The sequence below is a fragment of the Esox lucius genome, chromosome 14, assembly GCF_011004845.1.
Source record: "Esox lucius isolate fEsoLuc1 chromosome 14, fEsoLuc1.pri, whole genome shotgun sequence".
Lineage (NCBI taxonomy): Eukaryota > Metazoa > Chordata > Actinopteri > Esociformes > Esocidae > Esox > Esox lucius.
In genome coordinates, this window is record NC_047582.1 from 31,169,399 (window position 1) to 31,185,370 (window position 15,972).

The 15,972-nt window shown below is 47.9% G+C and overlaps 1 protein-coding gene across 4 annotated transcripts in view; it reads left to right on the forward strand.

The window, feature by feature from the left end:
• map3k1 (mitogen-activated protein kinase kinase kinase 1, E3 ubiquitin protein ligase) overlaps positions 1-15,972 on the forward strand; it is a 38,224-nt gene that overhangs the window by 8,457 nt on the left and 13,795 nt on the right. For 3 of the 4 annotated variants that reach the window (XM_013137254.4, XM_013137255.4, XM_013137257.4), the window contains exons 2-8: positions 11,596-11,746; positions 12,248-12,472; positions 12,785-12,985; positions 14,092-14,208; positions 14,415-14,566; positions 14,819-14,940; positions 15,502-15,583. In XM_013137254.4, the coding sequence (XP_012992708.3) occupies positions 11,596-11,746; positions 12,248-12,472; positions 12,785-12,985; positions 14,092-14,208; positions 14,415-14,566; positions 14,819-14,940; positions 15,502-15,583 (1,050 nt within the window). Of the gene's footprint in view, positions 1-9,273; positions 9,670-11,595; positions 11,747-12,247; positions 12,473-12,784; positions 12,986-14,091; positions 14,209-14,414; positions 14,567-14,818; positions 14,941-15,501; positions 15,584-15,972 lie in introns of those variants that run through there. The other variant, XM_013137256.4, reaches the window with a different exon arrangement.

The following is a 15,972-nucleotide window of genomic DNA, read 5'->3' on the forward strand; positions in this document are numbered from 1 at the left end:
ATGCTGTTGAGTTAGCAGCAGGACGGGGCCAAGCTGGAGATTACATGTGAAAAGCAAACACATCGGTCCCTGCTTAATCAGGGCCAGATTACTACTTAAAACAACGAGGTCTCCTGCAGGCCCTCAGACGCGCTCAAACACACACACACACACATGCTTTCACATGGGATGTGTTTCGCAAACTGGCCTTATAATATCATGGGTGAATGACTGTCGCAGTGCTGACGCCGAAAGCGGTCAGTGAGGAACAGTTTAAGGAAACGCAGGGGAAGTGAGAGAACCTGTCTTGAACGGTGACGAAAGACTTGTAGTTTCTGTTAAATATTTTCCTCACAAGACGGAGTCAAGGACATGTAAATATTGACAGGTGCCTCTAACTGCCAAGACCCTTAACGGCGTTTTGTTAATGTGTTGCGCCACTCCTTTTCCTGGAACCTTCCTAATGTATGGTGGGAATAGAAAACAAGCAGGTTGTGCCAACTCTGCTCCTTCCGATGGAGTCTCGGGTCGCTCAGCTAGGGCTGACGTGGTTTCAATTTGTGGGGTTTATTTATACGAGTAAATAAGATTTCGAAGCACAGGGTTTCCCCCGGGACACATGCTCCGCGTATGCTGATCAATGATGGACCAAGCACCGTGCTGTGGGACCCGCTCTTCTGATGCTGAGCCCCCTTGCTTGGGACTCGAGTGGCCTCTGGTCGCTGTCACATTATCGCTGCCTTGTCCCCCCCCTACTGCAGTTCACCCCTGGAGCGGGGCGGGGCGATCTTACTCGTGGGATACCGGGCTCTCAATGTCAGTCCGGCCTGGGCAGCCCTCCCACTAGCTACAGTCCGAGCTGTTTTCGGAAGGGCTTGGAAATGTTTACTTAACCACGCCCTCCTTCCACAGTTCGTAGATCTGGGCTGCCTTGACCTCAACACGCTCTCCCAGGGATCCGCAGTGGTTTTCCCCTTTGTCTTACTTTCTGTTTTTCAGGTCAGGCTGTTTCATTTCAAGCCATGTTTCCTCAAGTGTTTTTTTTGCCCACACTGAAGTATCCCTGCCTTTTTTAGTTTTATTTTTAAACAGTTAAAGTAATCACTTATATAAAACCATTCTTTTTTTTTTTATTATCTGCGAGCAGTTTTGAATGAGTCTTGGAAGAGGTTGTGCTTGTTGTTTAAGGCTGTTTTTAAGGCACTGCCTGTTGTTCCCATGGGACAAGCCAAATACAGCCTCTGATAGACCTAGCTAGTTAGCCTCCCATACAGTGACTGGAAATCCTTCAAATGTTATTGTCAGGTGATTCTTCAAAAAAGGTCAAGGTGTTCGGGATCACATAAAAACATCAAGCCCTGCCATAGATTTGAAAACAAATTACTTGAGGTCACTGGTTCACTTAGCCACATGGCAACATCCCACTGTCCTCATGGTGAACTCCAGTAGGTCTGGCCTTGTTTTGTCGGTTGTCGTGCTGCTGAAATGTGAATTCCTGTCCTGCTAACCTGTGAGCAGACCGGAACAGGTTTCAGCAGCATCTCAAAGATGGTTGGTCAAAGTGGATCTCGTAGAACTCTCCTGGTTTTTGTTCACGTTGAACTGTTCCTCTGCTCTAATTGAATGTGGTGTGCTCGCAGTTTGCTTGTTATCACTACCATGGATATGAATTTTATGTTCATACTTCTTCAGTTTGAGCCCTATCAAGCCCCAGATCAATGTGTGTGTGGTCTGATTGGTTTCTGTTAGTCATCAATCACTGCCTCTGAGGTTTTCGCGAAACTGGCTTGTCTTTGTAGTCGGATCTTCTAGAAATGCTATGCTTAACTAAGGGGCCTTACAGATATTGTATGTATGGGGAACAGAGAAAGGGGTGGCTCCTGCTTTGTAACAGTGTGAATGCTTACGATATTCCCACAAACTAGCACTTGAAATGCTTCTTTTACCTCACTTATTTGTTGAGTTTTTTTGTTCTGTGTGGCTGTCCAATGTTTCAGATTATTGTTCTCACCATAACAAAGCCTTTTATGGAATTTCTACTGCATATTTTACACAAACGCTTGCACTTGAGGAAAGTCTTGTAGGGAATGCTGAAGTGTATTCCATGGCGGTCGTTTTTCGTCATCCTAGTGTATATTTCTATGTGGCATAGATATTAAAGGATGTTTCTGTGGAATTGCCCAGCTGTGAAAATACAGACTCCAAAAGCTACATCCCACTGATATTTTGGAACGATGTTCTCAGTTTGGTAAGAGCTGTTTGACCACTGAACAGAAATACTACAGTGCAGGGATATGCATCTATAAAAGCGTGGGCTAAATGTGATTGGATGAAAACATCTGAGGCAGGAATAGCCAGAAGCATTTGAGTCCTGGAATGGGGAAAGACAGCTCGGCCGATCTACACAAGTGCCAAGTTTACACGTTGATCTCTTTCCTTCTCTATCTCTCTGTCTGTCTCTGTCTCTTCCTCCCTGTCAGCCGTGCTGCAGGAGAGGTAGTGCATGTGATCTTTCTGGGCAGATCTGGCCCAGATTCTCTCATGAATCGACTCGCTCTCTCTGACAATGTGAAAGTGGAGGGCCTGCTGATACCATGTAAAAAACGCCCTGGCCCTGTTGCCTCTGTGTTCTCTACGGCGGTGGAGGAGACGAGCGGTGGCGCCGTGAAGTGAAGGAGGGGTGGTTAGAGGGGAGGTTTGATCTATTGCCCCACACACAAGCCTCCCCTGCCCTGTGAGGCACTCTTGTAGGTTTATGTTTGGAGGCTGTATTCACGTGGTTGGAGGGGAAATGCACATGCCGTGTGTACTCCAATATGTCTTCCTTGTGTTCGCTTAGCTTTACCGACGAGGTTCATCTTGACGTTCGGAGAAGCTGCATTTTGCGCGCGCACGTTTGAGCTGCCACTGCAATTGACAGTTTCATGACCGTCAAAGATCCGGTGCTAGCTACCCTGCTGTACGGAGTTATTCCACCCCCAGCCTGAGTGTTTCAACCGTGTCCTCGGGGAACAGTGCCAGCACTGCAGATGGCAACTGCTTGGTTGTTTCTCAACTGTTTCGGGAAGGTGTGTTAGGAGAACCACGCATGGCGGTCAACATTTTAAATGAGGGACGCAGGCTGAGAGCGACACGGTGTTCGAAAACCCCAATGAAAATGGCAGTATTGAAGGGTGCTTTATTCACATCACCACAACACATAGCATTTTCCAATCTCTCCGCCGTGTCACATGAGTTTAAACTTTTTCTTTTTTTTTTCTCTTGCAGCTGCTTCCCATACATACCAAGGCTGCTTCCATGTCACTGAACACATTCTATAGGTTTTACACTCACTAACAGACTGTATGCTGTTTTGTTAGGTCAAATAACAGTCAAAACATAGTTCCAAAAAACAACCATTCTGCATCTCCCTTTGCCTCCAACTGTTCTGCCAACTGTTTTGAGCAAAGAATCGCAGTTGAGCTGCTATATTTTGAAGCCCCCCCCCCCCCCCCCCATGGATCGTGTGATGTCCTAATGGACGGGCTATACGGTACAAAGAATGTATTTTTATTGTGGTTTGTTTGCAGAAGACCGTTTCCTGTCTGTCCAGTCTGAAGAGTTACAACAAGTCCACAAAACTGCAATAAATCAAAAGCCTTTGATATTCACACCACTGTGTGGGGTGCTCTGAATGTTTTACCACTTAGGCATCTCCTGAAAGTATTTATTAACTGAGAAATGGCTCTAGCAGTTTGCCCTTTTATGGCCTGATGTTCTGAACTATGTCAAACACTGCATATAGTGAATATGTAACCTCTGCTTTGTTGTCAGGACAGATTGATAAGGTCACCTGTCTACCTAGGCTGTGGTATGACTTAACACAAACACAGAACTCCTCCTGAAACCAAGATGTATTTGAAGGCCAGGGAATTAATGTGAAACTTTTGAGTACACTGCCTCACTGAACAAAGAAACCAGGAAGTCTTACTAGAATTTATTTTTCCTTATACACACACCCAAGGTTAGTTTGGTGGTTGTCTATGCTTTATCCTCATTTATATTCTAGAATGTTCTAAAGACCTTGTGATAGAAGCCTTTTAGCATTCTTGAAAGTGTGGAATTCTAGAAATAACATTGGTTGAGAGCACTGCTGTTCCTCTATCCCACAGTTGTCTGGTTGGTGTATGTTCTGTCATCTAATGCTATCTTCTGCATGCCTTTGTAACGTGCGTCGGCATTGCCCGAGCCCCATTTGAAAATGTGCGGCAGCGGCAGCAGAGGGGGGTGTGGGGTCTGGGTAAGGGTGAGCACCCCTCCCTCTAGGACCAGGATTGGTACTGCCTGGTGCGCCCCGTTGCCCTCCCTCCACTCCGGAGGCCGTGCTCCACTTCCAGCGTACTGACTAGTTGGGCGTTAATGGAGTGTCTGCTCGTCAGGGCACCGCTCGCAATCGCCCTGACACGCTGGTGGGGACAGGTCCTCGGGGAGGAGGAGGAGGAGGAGGAGGAGGAGGAGGAGGAGGAGGAGGTGGGGATGTATGCTAGGTTGAACACGTCATCGACGTCAACTCTCGCCAACTGACCGAGCCCATCAGCTCAGTGCCTCTTCGTAACGCAGAAGTCAGGTGTTTTTCTTTTTTGGTTTGTTTTTTTCCCCCCTCAGGGAAATAAAGTTTTTCTTTTTTTTCTTCTATTCTATAGCCACTAGATAGAGTTGCCTATGAAAGAAGCAGGCCTGTTGGACTTGGGCCTCTCTTCAACTTACAAGTGTTACCATGAGAGGTTAGTAGGGCTTCCCCTACTGAGGGGGGGGGGGGGGGGGGGGGGGTCCTGACACTCCTGACCCCCCCCCCACCCCCTCTCTCTCCGAAGTGGGGGCCAATCGCTGTGAACAGCTCCGGGTGGGAGGAATTTCTCTGCATTCCAGCCACATTCCAGAGCAAAGCGGTGGGCACAGAGCGAAGGGACGTGCATTTGCGCATGCACTCCGAGCTCCCACTCGCCATCTGAATCTGCTGTTATGGAGCTGTACAGACGAGCTGATTGTGTAATTACCTTTGAAATGTTTATGTGATGTTTTTCAGACTAATGTAGCCCGCCCGTCTGCTATACCTCCGAAAATACAATGTATATTCACACTGCATGTCCTGTTCTGGACAGTATCTGTTCAACCAAGACACAAGAAGCGTGCCGCCAGAGGTCAAGAGCTTTCCTGTTGTGTGTGTGTGTGTGTGTGTGTGTGTGTGTGTGTGTGTGTGTGTGTGTGTGTGTGTGTGTGTGTGTGTGTGTGTGTGTGTGTGTGTGTGTGTGTGTGTGTGTGTGTGTGTGAGAATAAATGTTAAGTCTGTTTGGGGGCTATATTCGATTATCATTCAACAAAAACAGTTGTCAGGGCATCCTGAACCTTTATCCAACTCCCAAGTTCTACTATTTGTGTTCCATCCGGTAACCTAGATAATGCAAAATATTACCTCAGGTTACCCCCCCCCCCCCCACCCCCCCACCCAGACATACACACTCTAAATGTGAAATAGAATGTTGGTGTGTCCAATCAAAACTTACCGGCCCGTTTTCTAAATGCCCCCAAGGCACCTCTATAGGGGTTGGATTGGTGTAAATGACATTGTAGTGCTTGACGCGTGTCCAACCTTCTCAGCTGCCCTTGCGTGTGTAGGGCGACAGGCTTCGGGTCGATTCAGGATGGGACCACTCAAAGGAAGTTTGTACATGTATAACTAAAATAACGCTGATTGCTAATAGTTAACTAACTCGCTGGCAGATTAACGGTCCTTTAGCTTGCGCTAGGTAGGACATGGTTAACAATTTTGCAGGTTGCTACCAGTGTTGGTACGTATCAGCATGTTTTTGCAACTGTGTTTACTGACTCATACAGCCTATTGTAATAGCTACAACATCTATGCCTGCATTATATTTGAGTTCCCTCGCTTTTTAGCAGCAACAACCATAAAATGGAAACCATTATTTCATTTTCAAAAATGTTATTTGTGTTGCAAGGCTAATCGCTAGATTAGGAGCAGCAGTAGCACAAAAGGAGTAAAAACTTACAGTACGTCACAGCCCTGGCTATAAATGACATGAATGGATAGAAAAAGGCACACCTCCCTACACCATGAGTAATATGATACAGAATTTACATCATTCACCTATAAAGGATTTGGGGGTTTTGTGAGAAATGTGTAAATATTATATAACTTCTGTACTGTGTGTTTTATGGGATCAAGGAGAAACGTACTGATATATAACTTAAGGGCAAATTGGATTAGGTATTATTTTCAGAGGATTTCAAAGCGGTAAAAGATAAAGATATTGTTGTCAAGATACTCTTCTGGTAATGTGAGCAGACTGTAAATGGTTCCAGAGGTCTCTGGTTTTGATTCGGCAAAACCCAGAAGTCCACCCTGATGGCTACACCATAATCCTGTTTTCTGTGTCGCATAAGATTTGACACAAACTCCTCTGACATGGTTGACCCAGTTTAACTCTCACATCAGGAGTGGCGTCTTGACCTAAAACTCCTCAGTCACGCCAGCGACATGGCAGCTTAAGTTGTGAGGGACGAAACGAGAGTGTGCGTATATTCTACCACATAGGTTCCTAATGGTAAAAGTCTAAATAATAAGTGAGGTTTTAAACCCAGTGGGGCAACATCAAAGACTACAGGGGATGTTTGCAAGTCATACTTGAAAGACCCCTGTGTTTAACCCCGCCCCCTTGTGTTTGCCGCTGCCCAGTGTCATGGTGGGTTACACTCCATGAGCCTTAATGGCTAACGTTGCCGTGGCAAGTGCGGTTTGGGATTTCTGTTGGAGATCATACCGTATGGTCTTTGTTGTGGCTGTGTTTTTGTTAGAAATTAAATCAACACCCCTGACTACCAGCTGTATTTCCGCCCAATGACACCATTACTGTTTGAGGTAACCCACCACCACAAAAAAACCCTCTAAGGCTGGGAAAACCTGATTTCCTTTCTTTCAATCAGGCTGCTATTGAGATCCTCCATCATCTGTCCTCTAATTACCTTACCAACCCTTTATCCAAACTGCCTGGGGTCGGGTGGTGTATAGTTTCAAACCGCCAACCTGCCAAATGCGTCTTGCAGTTGTCTTTCCCCTCCTGTCCATGCGGGTGTCTGCTCCTCGTGGTTCAGGTTGACCAGATCTGGTTTGTTGGATACGCTTGGCCTTGACTAATTTCCCCTCTCCGGTCTTCGGTCAGACAGGCTTTGCTTCGGTTGGAATGAATAAGACTGATGGGGCCTCCTTTTTCCCTACATTTTCTTTTCAATAAATATGTCACTGAGGTTGTTCCCCAGACTTTTGTCCGTAGATACAGAGCGGATTGTGATGTGTCCAGTTTCCCTTCCCCCGCACTCTTAGATGAGAAGAGTGTGTGCTTGCTACCAATGCAGAAGATGACGTTTAGTGCAGGAGTCTATTCCCTGTATCCCTGCTTGGTCTGCACTCTCAGGCCCATGCTCGTTCTGCTGGGAACGGCAAAGAACTTGGCGTGGTTCTCTAGATGCTCTGCTAGAGTTGGATTAGGTTTCCCAGACTATCCACAATCCAACAATGTGGATGTGCTGTCAGTCAGTGTGAATAACTAATAAATAGCTGCTGAGTTAGTCAGTCAAATGGCTCAAGTCACACCGATTTAATTTTGGAGGCTTAAAAAAATCTACTTTTGTCAGGTTGCTTGGACTCGTGACTTGGCATGGATGCTGTATGGTTTGCATTGCCAGTTTTCAGTTCCTTTTTCTGGTGTGCAACCGTTTCACTTCTTCTGTTGGTTCCCATTTCACGACTGCAGAAACCTTCCCCCGGGTCAATGTTCATCACGGTGTCAAGCAGATCTTCTGGGCCCTGTAAGGTGACCACTGGGTGCACAGTCATTGAATCGCCTGTCTCACGGTCGTGGTGCAGGGCCGCCTTATGGTGAGGCTGGAGTTACACTGCCGCTGTGATCTTCACAGCGTTAATGCCAATAACTCAATGTGCGTGAATGCTGGGAATCTCATGTCATTGATACATTTACAGTTATGCAAATGCATATATTTGTCAGGCCATTTTTCTTTTTGCATTAGTCAGAGCAGTTGACTTTTTGCTGCGTCGGTTGGTCTTGTGGTCTCTCCCTGTTTTCGCTTGTTTTCTTTAGTTTTGCCTTGAAGGTATGCTGCACGTCTGAAGTTGTTTACTGTTGTTGTTTACTGGCAACGTTGTTGTTGAGCCTCCTCAGTCTTGTTTTTAGAGCAGAAAAACAAGCTTGTCTGCCATTATCCTCAGAGCAGCCATGCCTCTTCTGTCCCCTCCAGCAGAGGAATTGATTGTGTGAATCGGTAACCTGAGTTTAGGATGGGGGGGGGGGGGGCATGAGGAAAGGTGTGTGTGTGTGTGTGTGTGTGTGTGTGTGTGTGTGACACAGTCTCTGCTTACTTGGAGGTTTGAAATAGACTCCCAGCCCGCCGGCCCTTCCACGTCCCACCTGCACAGACCCACAATGCCCCTTTTGTTCCAGGCCCATGGCACTGTGGGATAGCTGTTATTTGAGAGGCGAGGGGATGGCTACACCACTGACTCTTCATTCAGAGGAAGGATGGTGAACTACTGCTATCTGGTCTCATTGTCCCCACTCACTGGGACTGGTGAACTGACTGGTCTCATTGTCCCCACTCACTGGGACTGGTGAACTGACTGGTCTCATTGTCCCCACTCACTGGGACTGGTGAACTGACTGGTCTCATTGTCCCCACTCACTGGGACTGGTGAACTGACTGGTCTCATTGTCCCCACTCACTGGGACTGGTGAACTGACTGGTCTCATTGTCCCCACTCACTGGGACTGGTGAATGACTGCTCTCTGGTCTCATTGTCCCCACTCACTGGGACTGGTGAACTGACTGGTCTCATTGTCCCCACTCACTGGGACTGGTGAACTGACTGGTCTCATTGTCCCCACTCACTGGGACTGGTGAATGACTGCTCTCTGGTCTCATTGTCCCCACTCACTGGGACTGGTGAACTGACTGGTCTCATTGTCCCCACTCACTGGGACTGGTGAATGACTGCTCTCTGGTCTCATTGTCCCCACTCACTGGGACTGGTGAATGACTGCTCTCTGGTCTCATTGTCCCCACTCACTGGGACTGGTGAATGACTGCTCTCTGGTCTCATTGTCCCCACTCACTGGGACTGGTGAGAGTTTCAGGCTCTGATAGTGGTGAGTGAATAGACATCCCTTTCAATTTGCTTTTTCGGACCCCGGTCTGTCTGCACCCAACACGTCCTCCACGGGGGAGAAGTCAAAACACAGGAGAGTCAGGCTGACACACAAAGCAACCGACAAATCACCAACCTCACGAACTGCTGCCGGGCCCACAGAGTGTTGACTTAAATCTCAGTCTTCTTCCTGGTTGCTGCATCTTCCGCTTTAACCGAGTCTTCAGTTCTCAGAACAGGAAGTCTTCTCTCTTCCTGCCCACCCTCCACCCCGGCCAACCAACTAGTTGTTTTTGTCAAACAAATAGCATTCATTAGCCCTGGTTGAGCGCCCTATCCAATCGACGAATGGAAAAGGCCCAAAGGGGTGAAAAACATTGATTATTGCATCAATTAAATATGTTCACTGTTGGCAGCTTGTCCTGGTCTGTGTGCGATTCCACGAGGACATGTAAGGCCAACGCTGGGCCAGATGGGTGAGTTATTTTCCTAAATGGCACACCTCCTTCTATAGTTTTAGATATGCTTTTTTACTGGAAAACGACTGCCAATTAGAAAGCAGGGCAGTCTGGCCAACCACAGTGTTCCGTGTTAGGATTTTCCCTCTCAAAGGGATGGATAATATAATGGATTTAATTTGGGTTTGTATTTTTATCCTACGATGCGTCCCCATCAGACAACTCACCTTTTCCGATAGAATAGTTCAGGTCCTGGATGTGTTTGCGTGGTGTTTTGACAAAATCAAACTATCACATTCAGTCTAATGATATTGTGACCTTGTAATTTTCAGAAGAGGGGTCTCAATATTCTCACTACTGTTCTTTTGTTCTGCGACTTTGTTATAAGACAATTTTTGTGAGGGGTAAAGGCAGACTTTCCCTATGCAAAATCACAATATACCATTTAATAATTAAAAGTTGAAAGCAATTCCAGTAAAATGTTCTATATAGTGAAAGAGAGAAATAGTTTATAAATAGACATGGATACTGTCAGGCCGATAGTATACATGTAAAGCTGTGAAAATGGTTCTCTTCATGCTTGGTTAACTGCTGAGCAGCTCACACCTCCATGTCCAGCCAATAGAAAACCATCCCAAGTTTGTGGTTGTCGCTGTGGAGCGTTAAACCGTCCTGACCACAGAAAGCCTGACCGGAGGGGGGTGTTGTGGGGCATTTCTTTCTATTTTTTTTAAGGCAACGAGTTTGGACCTGAAAGGGGACAGCTCGTTCACAAAGCAGCAGTGGGACTGCGACGAACAATGCTGTCAGCTCCGGTTTGCGTGATGCACTGTAAATCTAACGGGCTCAGACCACTGCGACTCCTTATCATAACATCCTCTCGTGTCTCCTCAGACACAGACAGGCCTTGGGTGGGAGGAGGGTCTGTTTGCACTGGGTTTGTATGGGGGGGGGGGGGGGGGTGGGGGGGGGGTGTACATAAGTCAGCACCGTGCTAGTTGAGCCCCCCAGAGTTCACATCCCCTCGTATACACCCGTTCTGTTTGGACAAGACGGCCCAATCGGAAAGGCTCTTGTACTGCATCGAGTTTGATCCACTGGGGAGATATTTAGCCACGAGATGTGTCACCATCTGTTCTCACTGTGGATCTTAAAAAACTGTATGTTTTAGAGTAATTTCCGTGCAGCAAGTGATTTATTTTTGTTTTTCATGGAATGTGTTTGTGCTTTCTGCGTCTTTCTATGTCTGGTTTATATAGGGTGGTATGGAAAACTTCCTAGGCAGGGCATATCTCAGTGGATTAACATCACATTGTTATTTTCTTTATTTCAGCCCTATTATTTTCCGTTTTTTTCATTCATGGAATATATTTGTTGACTGGCATTTTTGCAGGGAACGCCCCCCCCCCCCCCCCCCCCCCAACATAAGAAGAAAACATGGTCCCAGCTCTCACACTTCAGTAGAGAGAGACATTTTTGATTAACAACAATTATTTTAGTTGATCTAAAATCTAAGCAGGTGATGTTTCAAACTAGAGCTTTGGCGTAACGGCACCCTTCTGCATTAGCCACGCACTGTAGTGAAATCTAATCTGTGGTGAAAGAGCCAATCGGTGGACAGGAACCTGTTCACCAGCTCCCATTGCTTGTAGACATCCAGGAAGGAACCCTAAGACATGGGTAGGCTTGGGTAGTCGTCATGCCAACGGGGCTGTTCTCGTTTCACAAGCACTCCTTGCTTTACTTAAAACCTCTTTTTACCCCTCACCGTGGTCCTCTACTGCATGTCGGCCTTCACTGTGGCTGCGACATGCAAAGGGCTTGAGAACCGCGTGGGTGCGCGCCGCCCGTTCTTAGATGCGATTGTTCAGCGTGCAGGCACTGTTAATGTGGCGTGTTCGTGGAGCACTGTTGACCCGTGCCCCATCTGCTCTGTCTCCGTAGTCGCGACATGGAGAGTAAGGACACCCTGCGGGGTCTGCAAAAGATGGAGGACCGGCCCGAGGAGCGCATGATCCGGGAGAAACTCAAGGCCACATGCATGCCCACCTGGAAGCATGAGTGGCTGGAGAGACGCAGCCGAAGAGGCCCTGTGGTGAGATAGTGCAGCCTGACACACACACACACACACACACACACACACACACACACACACACACACACACACACACAGGAACACTGCTATGTAAATAAACATGTAAGTCTCATATTGCAGATATTAACAAACAAACGTCCATATATTTTCAAACGTGTGTCTGAGTAAATATACAGTGGTTGTACAGACACCACAGAGCAACACACACCACAGAGCAACACACACACACACACACCACAGAGCAACACACACACACACCACAGAGTAACACACACACACCACAGAGTAACACACACACACAGCAATATTCTCTTCCCAGAGGCTGCAGTCAGTCTTCGCTTCAGAGATGCACGTTAAAAACTGGTTGCATCCAAAATCTGCTCACAATAGTTTATACATCTTTTAAAAAATGTTTTAGGCTCTTGTTTATCAGGTTTTAATTTTGGTGGTTTATTAGCCAGACATCGAATGAATGTCGCGTTGATTCCCAACCCCCCCCAGGTGGTGAAGCAGGTCCCCCTGCGACCGGACGGGAGCGAGGCAGGCAGCAAGGGGCCCGAGGTTGGATCCGACCCTGCCCCCAGCGCCTCCCCCCAGCCGAGCAGGGGCCGACGCAGCCCCTCCCCCGGGCCCCCCTCCTCCTCGTCCTCCTCCACCTCCTCGGGCCGGGCTGGCGTGAAGCCGGAGTCCCCCGGGGTGCGTAGGAAGAGGGCGTCGCCCGTGACGGTGAGTAGCGGCGCACGCACGCAGCAACTCCTGTTAGGAGCCTCACGTTCGTGTTTAGCAGCTCTTCGTGGTATTTCAGAAGGCATGAAGCATTTCGAAAGTAACACGCTGTTAATGTCGGCCCTTTTCACAGTGGGTGTAAAGAGCTAATCGGCAATACACTCCACTATGAATCGGTTTAGATGTGGTCGTCTAAGTGTGTGTAATGCTGATCTCATGTTGTTGTGTAGTATCAGAGTGTGTGTAATGCTGATCTCATGTTGTTGTGTAGTATCAGAGTGTGTGTAATGCTGATCTCATGTTGTTGTGTAGTATCAGAGTGGCAGGGTAACGCCCCCTCGCCGGCCCCCCTCCCCAGACGGCTTCTCGCCCTACAGTCCCGAGGAGACCAGTCGCCGTGTCAACAAGGTCATGAGGGCACGCCTCTACCTACTGCAGCAGATTGGCCCAAACTCCTTCCTGATTGGAGGAGACAGCCCAGATAACAAATACAGGGTGTTCATTGGCCCACAGGTACATAAAAAACTTAAAAGGACTCAACTAATGGACTTCCCCTCCCCCTAAGTACAGATAAATATAGGTATGACAGTTACTAGTCCATCAGATGTCAAGGTGCCCCCATATTGGTGTTGATGATTAGATTAGATTCAACTTTGTCATTGAACAGTACGAGTACAGTACAATGAAATGCAGTTAGCATCTAACCAGAAGTGCAAATAGAAGAAGAGGGCAGGAAATATAAGTATGTTACAACTGGGATGTGTAGATGTGCAATGAAGGCAAATTCTAAATGAGCAATGAAGGCAAATGGGGAGGGCAGAAACTTGAGTATGTGTATTAAGTATATGTATGTACAAGTAGGAAATGGATAGTTGTGCAATGCAAGTACAATGGCAGTTGTAAATGTGCAGTGCAGGCAAATTGAAGGTGCAAGGTGGCATGTGCATCTGAAATGCAGGGACAGCAGCAATGAGGTTCCCGAGGTAGACACGTACATGTAATAACACAGAACCTCCTTACCAGACTTTGCAAGGCAGTGGCAGTGTCAGAGTCCAGTAGTACAAGGGAGTAGTGCAACAAGTTCCCTGAGAGGCAGTACCAAGCGGTGCCATTCATACCAATCCATTGTCTTCAGACATACAAGTGTCCAGCCACGACTGTTTCACGTTTGGGCCGAAACAGTGCTGTTGGAGTTTGGATTTGGATTGGATTTCGCTGATCCGGTTTAGTGAGATTTCAACTGGCTTTAAAGATTTTGGCTTGGCGGTGACAAGGAGCCCGGCTTTTAACAGAATTGCCCTTGCCGTAATAGATTTTGGTCCTGATGTCCTTCCCCCGTACGGTACATTGGCTCCCTGTTTGTTTGCCTAGCCGTTTAATATATTTGAGCCTGAGTGATGTAGCACTCCCAAAGGCCTCCCTGTTCCCAATAGTTATCCTGGTCAAAAGAAGGGCACTTCATGGGGAACAGGGAGCAACCTTGGAAAGAACCGATTATCCTAAATATTAAGAGATGAGGGGCTGGTTTGAACCAAGTGAGGGAGTCGCAGCAGAATGCATATGGTATCAGAATGTAGGTCCACACAGGTGAGTAACGGGCCCATCCTCTCTCTCTGCAGACCTGTAGTTGTGGCCGAGGGGCGTTCTGCATCCACGTCCTGTTCGTCATGCTCCGGGTCTTCCAGCTGGAGTCCTCGGACCCCCTGCTCTGGAGGAAAACCCTGAAGAACTTTGAGGTGACCAGCAGACTCGAACCGCTCTTTAAGAATCCACAGGGGTCCATTGTGGTGAAATAACTTGAATGGCCGTTAGACGCGTGGAGATGGCTCCGGGTGAAGGGTCACCTGGGTTTAGGTTTCCGCCCCTGCGTCCCCTCCTGAAGTCCCAGTAACGTCGGTAACACTGACCCTGGATCAGCCACTGACTGTGTGTTCGTCTCCAGGTGGAGAGCTTGTTCCAGAAGTACCACAATCGGCGCAGCTCGCGAATAAAGGCACCGTCGCGCAACACCATCCAGAAGTTTGTGTCCCGCATGGCCAACCCCCACCCGTCCTGTCCATCCAGCCCCTCCGGCCCCTCCAGCAATGACAGCAGGTACGGATGAACAGGAAACATAAGGACATGCACACACTGACACAACCCTATAACCCTATAGAGACACAAACACACACATATATTTGGAGTGCCAGAATTACCGTAAAATGTTGATAGATGACCTGCACCTAAACATACTCTTCCCGCTTCCCCCCCTCCCTGGGTTTGTCTTTTATTCTTTGGTACTGATGTCTCCTCTCACACACACACACACACACACACACACACACACACACACACACACACACACAGTCTGAAGGATGAGGAGGAGCAGATGTGTCCCATCTGTCTACTGGACATGTTGGATGAGGAGAGCCTGACCGTGTGTGAGGAGGGCTGCAGGAACAAGCTGCACCACCACTGCATGTCCATCTGTGAGTACCGCAGACAGACAGACACGCACGCACACAGACAGATGGACGCGGACACGCACGCTCTCACAAACACGCACGCTCTCACAAACACGCACGCTCTCACAAACACACAGGAACAAGCTGCACCACCACTGCATGTCCATCTGTGAGTACCGCACGCACGTGGACAGATAGACGCGAACATGCACGCGTTCACAAACACCCACGCTCTCACAAACACACAGGATCTTGGGTTTCATTTCCCCTTAAACACATGCATTCACACAGCCCTATGCAGGACTGGATCTCAACACTCTCACTGGGAACCTGGAGATGTCGCACAATTTAGTTGGTTGTCCTGAAACAAACACAGACTGATCCAGAGCTCAGTGATAAGTGGTCCGGTTGAGTCAGGTGTGTTGGAACTGCTGCTACACAGCCCCACTCAGTAGAGACCTTAGCATCTCTTTACTGATTTTAAACGCTAAATGCAGCTTCATTTGATCAGAGCATAACTTCCTTGACAGCCAGTCAGTTGATTGTCGCCTGTCTGAATTGTCTGTCTACCTGTCTGGTTCGCAGGGGCTGAGGAATGTCGACGGAACCACGAGAAGCTCATCTGCCCACTCTGTAGAGCCAAGTGGAAGTCCCATGATTTTTCCAGGTAATTTTCACGTGTGCCCGCTAAGAACTGCAAACTCCTGGAAAGACTCCTGGGAATGGAGCGAGGTCGATTTGACAGTTCGGCAGCTGGTGTCTGCTATTGTTGTGTGAAAGACGGGGGAAGCGGCTTTGCTAGATTTGTGTCTGGGAGGAAAGGAAACACCTGCCTGGTCTTAAGACCAGCAAACAGCTGTGTGCTGCTACTCACGTCATTTGAGCTGAATGGGACAGTTGGCTAACTGTTGAACGTTTTTAAAATATCATTCAACATCTGATTCTGAGCAGAGCATATCATGTGGATAGCCACTCAAATCTCGTTTTACGCTAGGTCAGTGGCACACAGAAGCTCTGAGCTATCAGTGAGCCATGTAGTATTAAGTATTAACAAAT